Genomic DNA, 6,000 nt, shown 5'->3' with positions numbered 1-6,000 from the left:
TGCAGCGCCTGCCCTTGGAGGCTGGTGACCCAGGACTCTGAGAGGGTCAAGGGATAGCCTGGGTTGTGCTGGAAGTCACAGTGGGCCACCCAGGAGCTTCAAATAGGCATTGTGTCCCCTTGTAAACCATGTCAAGGAAGCACTTCTACCCACTGCTAACAGTCTCTGTGCCGAGGGTAGGTTTGGCCCAGCCAGGTGGAAGAGAGGGGTTTGGGTGGGGTCAGGGAGTTTGCGATGGCTTGGTGACCTTGGCAGAGACATTAGAAGAGGAGGCAGGTCACCAAGGCCTGGCTCCTATCTGGGGGCGGGGGGAGGGGGTGCCTGCAGCCCCTGAAGGAGCCCAGGAAGAAGGAGCCGAGGAGGAGGTGCTGGCCAGTCCTTATGGGTGGCCAGGTTGGGTCTGAAAGGGCCAGCCAGCCAGTGAGGGTTTGGAATTGTTTTGAGGACTCCTTGGCTCCGGGTTCATGTCTCTATGGTGTGGGAGCATCAGGTCCTGAGGTCCCCCCAACAGGCACCTCTGGAGTCTCCCAGGAGGTGCAGGCTGCCCTCTGGAGGGGCTGTGGGGCCAGGTGCTGCTGAGCGGTGGGCTTGGGAGCCTGTGCTGGTTTTTACACACTGAAAGCCCCATGTCCATTTCCACCCCAAGGAAGTCAAGGATAGTGACACCTGAGCCAGCCACTCTGGGGCTGTCACAGGGTTCAGGGTGGGGGCCAGCTAGAGCTGGATACGGAGCAGGCTGCTGGTGTGCCAGCGGCACTGGGTGAGCCTTGAGCATTGCTGCGGTGTTGCCTGGGGTCTGACTGCGGCCGAGCTATCCTGGTCTCCAGCTGGTCCCCTGGACACCCCCTCATGCCATCCACAGCCAGTTGACTTGGAGCTTCTCTGATCTTGGAGGCATCTGATGCTTGCATCTGTGGGGTGCAGGCCAGGCCCCAGGAGCGGGGCCTGGGTAGCCCCGTGTGTTGAGGAAGGAAGGCAGGGCCCCCGCTCCCCGGGCCTGACCCTATGGCTTCAGTGCCTCCTCCTGCCTGCTTGAAGCCCATCAGGTGGAGATGCGGCTCTAGGGCTCAGCACTGTCCTGCTTCCTGACTGCCTCTCCTGGGGGCCTGTGGGGGCTGGGACCTCTGTAGCCACCAGGCCCACCTGCCCTGAGTCCCCTCTCATGCAGGGCCCCCAGGTTGCCCTGCCCTCTCTTGGTGAAGGGAGAAGGGCTGTAAGATCGTGAACATTCTGGGGTTTGGGGTTGGACCTGAGCCAGGGTTCAGGGAATGGGGCCTTATGTCTGGAGGGTGGGATATTGCACACTCGGCCTGCTGGCCTCAGCTGCGGGGTGGGGTGAGCAGCTAACCCTGACTTCGGTGTTGGGGGTACCTCCCGGAACCCCTATGGGCCATCTTCTCGATGCAGGAGTGGGCCCAGGAGGGGCCCGGGCTGTCTACCCAGGCACGTCCCTCTATCTGCAGGTGAGGCTCTGGCCCTTAGTGCAGCTGGCAGCAGTCACCTTCACACTGACCGGTCTGTGTGGGAGTGAGGGTCCCAGAGGGCCCAGGCAGCTTATGCCATGAGTGTTGTGCTGGTCACCAGAGGTGAGCTAAACAGCTGGCACAGGGTGTCACTCCGATGGAGCAGCAGGAATCAGCTGCCCTGGCTGGCGATCTAGCCCCAGGCTACCCTTTCGGAACCCTCTCCCCCTCATCCCCAGGCTCTGGCCCTGCAGGTGTCAGGTCTGATTGTCCTGGGGTGTTGGGATGTCGCCAACTCTCTGCACTCAAGGAATTAACTGAGTTAGGCCAGGCAGGCTAGGCCAGCTCCTCCTCCGCCTGGGGTGTGTAGTCATCCCCAGACAGCTTGTGGCTGCCCTTGGACCCGCCTTCCGGCCTCCCCTCCAAGTGCTGGCCTTGGCTCACTCCTCCATCTCGCTGGGCTCCCTGCTTCTGTCTTGTCTGCTGCGTTGTGAGACTGGGTCAGGGATCTCTGGGACTCAGGTGACCTTGGCTTCCCCTGGAGTCCTGGACTAAAGATCTGGGATTGGAATTTGTCCAGTAAGAAACCGTCCAGTTTGTTTTGCTTTTCTGAGTCCCTGCAACCAATGGGTCAGGGTACTCTGTGGGGGACGGGGGTGTATGGGCCTAGGGTATGACCACCATTGCTGGTCTCTGGGGATCCTTGGGGCTTCCTGGGTGAGGCGGGGGGGTCTCACCAGCTCAGGTGGACGATGAAAGCATGCATGGGGGGACCACCTCCTCGAAGACACCAGACTGCCTGCTACAGTCGTGGTGGAGACTGCAGTTGTGTCCTGGTATCTGGGTTTTATCTGGGGTGCCTAGCTAGATAAAAGACTGCATGTCCCAGCTCCCTGCACCTGGTGCAGCCGCGTGCCTGCATTCTGGGCAACAACGTGGACGCAGAAGTGTATGATACCCGGGAGCTGTGCCCTCCTGCTCCCTGCAGATTCCATCTGGAAGCCTCAACAGCACCTTGGACCCTGAGAGGTGACCTTGAGGAGGGAGGCCTGCACCTGAATGGAGCAGGCAGATGGAGTCTGGCTCCCTGAGACCTTGACGGTGACAGAATGCCGGGACTGCCTTCTCTGGCCTTATTACTTGGCAGAGAAATAAACTCCTCTTTTAAGCCACTGTGATCTGGGGTTTTCTGATGTGTGTAGCAAGCCTATCGCAGAGTCTTCATTCCACAGGACCTGTTCCTGTGGCCTGGTGGTGGGGCCCCCTTCACCGGTGACCTGCTGCCTTTGAACCCTTCCCCACCGTGCAGGCAGTGGAGGGGCTTCGCCTCAGCCCTGCCCCCCCAGCAGGGTCTCTCCACATGGCTGCCCTCCTCCCTTGTTGGGGCCCTCTCTAAGTTCTGGGTGTAGCTGTCAGGCTGAAGGACAGTCCCGTGTCCACTGTCTGGGTCTCAGTTGAGCCACACACAGTTGGACCAGGCAGGACTTTTCCACAGGCCTTGCTCAGCCCTGACGGGGGTGTCTGCCCCTTGGGAGCCCTCATCCAGGCCATGCAGGGTCTCCTAACTGCTGTTGGGGGCAGGGCAGGGGTCGAGTCCTGGAGAGGGCTGTGCCTGCCAGATGCAGCAGCTGTCTTGGACCAGTATCTCCAGGGACCATCTGGGCCTGAGGGTCTAGGGGAGAGTGGAATAGGAAGGTTGGGGGGGGGGATGAAGCAGGCCAACTCTCCTGTGGGGGGGCCGTGGCTCCCCACTTCTCCAGGCTTAGAGCTACCACAGCTCAGACTAAATTAGCCAGGTCAGGGGGACGGGGTGTCTGAAGCCCCACTCCTGGCTCCTCAAGGACACTCAGCTCCAGCGGCGGGTTTCCAGCAGCCTCTCAGATGACCCAGGGACGCCATGTGGACCTAACAGTGGTGCCCCTTGTGCTGCTCCTGGGGTCCCTTTTAACTGTCATTCCTGCAGTTGCCCAAGCTCCATGCTTGGGTGCAGCCGTGTGCCCCTCCCACAGACAACCCAAGTCCTCTGGGCTCTCCCCCTGACTGGGCTGTGCGCCTGCCCCTCTGTCCCACTGCTGCAGCCTTGGCTGTGTCTGCATCCTCCTCTCTACAGCTGCCATGTCGTCTACCTAAGAAGGCTCTCTGATCACGACAGTCCCCACTTTCGTCCTGCCAGTCTCCTCTGCGCTCATTTCTCCACCTCGTCACCCATCAGTGAACCCACCTCTCCCTGCACTGATGCAGTCTGATTTCACACGTGTGTGCCTCACATATGCTGTTCCTTCAGTCCTGAATGCCTTTCCTCACAACCTTTCTTGTGGCATCAAAGGAGAAAAGTGACAAATTCCTCAATCTTTAACATGTGGGCTTAAAAACAAGCCCAGGCCGTCCTGCAGGAGGGGCGTGGACACGCGGCCAGGCCATGCTGGCCTCTCCCCTCCGCCATGACCCGGCCAAGACAGGCTGCAGGCCCTCCTCGCAGAAGACGTTTCCTGTTGGGAAATGTTTAGGACCACAGCCACCCCTAAGTTCATTTTTTATAATGTGGAACTAAATGATAGTGTGAAGAACTTTAAAGGGAATAAAAGAGCTGCTGGAAACTATTTGCAGCTTTCATAAACTTTAAGAGACTGATAAAAACGCAAATTTGAAACAGTCCCAAATGAACCAAAGTGATGAAAACAAGTCTTTTCTAAAACTGAATTCTAGGGGCCGGCCCGGTGGCGCAAGCGGTTAAGTGCACATGCTCTGCTGCGGCGGCCCAGGGGTTCGCCGGTTCGGATCCCAGGCGTGCACCAACACACTGCTTATCGAGCCATGCTGTGGCGGTGTCCCATATAAAATAGAGGAAGATGGGCATGGATGTTAGCCTGGGGCCAGTCTTCCTCAGCAAAAAAAAAAAGGATTGGCAGATGTTAGCTCAGGGCCAATCTTCCTCACAAAATAAATAAATAAAACTGAATTCTAAGGGAATATAAAAGGCACAGAGATTCAAATCACAGAGATTTAGAAAACCGTAAGAAATAACAGTGCATAAATAAAAAGGGAGCTGATGCTGAAGAAGAATCTTCGGGAAAATGGCTTAAAGCCCCTGAGTGGCCCTGGAGCCAGAGGCCTCCTGCCCACCCAGGTCTGCACCCTCCTACACCAGCCCTACACCCCTCTTTCCTCGCTGTAGACAAGGGATCTGTCAGTTGGCCATTTCTCCAACCTGCTTTGGCCCTTCCAGGTTTGGTTTATTCCTTCAACCCATGGCAGCGAGTTCTGTAAGTTGACTACAGAATGGGAAAAACGAGCTCTTACTTTCGTTTATCTGAAACTTGAACAGGAGGCTTGTTAGGATCGTGGGTGAGTGTGGGGCCCGTGACCCCCATTTTGTGTGTGACTCACAGACCGTGGTCATATTCCCTCTCAGCCTTTATTTTCTGGACAAAGTCACCACCTGTTAGGTGCATCCTCCACGGATGGCCGCTCAGCCCTACAGGGGTCTCTGACCGGCCCCCCGGCTAGTGTCTCCTCAAGAGGTCAGTGTTGACTGCCTTCCTTCCCCTCTCCACCCAACTCCGGAAGATGCTGTTGGGATGACGCTGGGCACAGGGTCAGCTCTGCCTGATGTACTGTCCACACTCAGGAGCAGGGACTCCCAGGACGCCCCCGACTGCACAGGAAGCCAAGACCTCAGTGCCAAATCATGGCCAGTTCTCCCTCATGGATGGTGACAGGCGACCTTTCTATCCATCCTGGGCAGCCTGGTGAGCCCAGATGCCGACTGTCCTGCTGGCTTCCTGTTTCACCCTCTAGGGAACCTCCATGCCACATGCGAACACGGAGATGTCACTGGGTGCTCTCCTCGCGAGCACTTAGGGAAAGTCAATCCCAGGGTCAGCTGCGGCCTTTACCTAGATGGCTCTCTGCCCAAAGACGCGGAGTCTTGCCACACAGACTGCCCGACCCACTCTTGGTTGGGATCTCGAGTTCCAGAGAGTGGGCTGCAGTGACTGCCTTAGACATGGAGGTTGGCATGCTGATTCCCGGCATGAGGGCACCAATACACCTGGTTCATACTGTGCCTTGATTCTCATATCCATCATAGAAAATAGTGATTAGGAATAAGGGTGCAGATTAAGATGAACTCGGAGGATGAGGATGCCCACCTGTGCACCCACTGGCCCTGCCAGCTCCTCACGGCCCCTCGTCCTCGGCAGGTGGCTGCAGGTGGGCGAAGCTCAGAAAGACTTGCTCCAGAGAGATCTGGCTCACGGAGTAGTCGTCCACTCCATACTTCTCCTTGGCCTTTTCCAGAATACCAAACACCTTTGGGAAGCAGAAAAGCCACTGTTAACAAGCCCAGGGCCTGGCTCCTTGGCTGGTCTGGGAGTCCTCTGGCCATCAGGGGTGGTAAAGCCCCTAAAGATCCTACCCCTACCCCTGCCTGGTCCCTGGAGGACCCGCAGGGAGTCGGCCCCAAGGAGTGAGCACGCTCCCGGGGGAGGGGGAGGCTGGGCAGGGACAGCAGGCATGGGGGCCAGGCTTCCTCCTG

At 57.9% G+C, this 6,000-nt stretch overlaps 1 protein-coding gene across 6 annotated transcripts in view; it reads right to left on the bottom strand.

Moving 5' to 3' along the window:
* Window positions 1–4,859: 4,859 nt before the first annotated feature.
* The window catches only part of ABCA3 (ATP binding cassette subfamily A member 3), a 49,606-nt gene continuing 48,465 nt past the window's right edge, over window positions 4,860–6,000 (bottom strand). For all 6 annotated transcript variants that reach the window (XM_058570281.1, XM_058570279.1, XM_058570283.1 and 3 more), the window contains one exon: window positions 4,860–5,774. In XM_058570281.1, coding sequence (XP_058426264.1) covers window positions 5,643–5,774 — 132 coding nt within the window. In that variant the 3' untranslated portion in view covers window positions 4,860–5,642. The remainder of the gene's footprint in view (window positions 5,775–6,000) is intronic.

This window comes from Diceros bicornis, chromosome 26 (genome assembly GCF_020826845.1).
Source record: "Diceros bicornis minor isolate mBicDic1 chromosome 26, mDicBic1.mat.cur, whole genome shotgun sequence".
Classification (NCBI taxonomy): Eukaryota; Metazoa; Chordata; class Mammalia; order Perissodactyla; family Rhinocerotidae; genus Diceros; species Diceros bicornis.
Note: the sequence above shows the minus strand (reverse complement) of the source record. Positions and strands in the feature narration are given on the sequence as shown.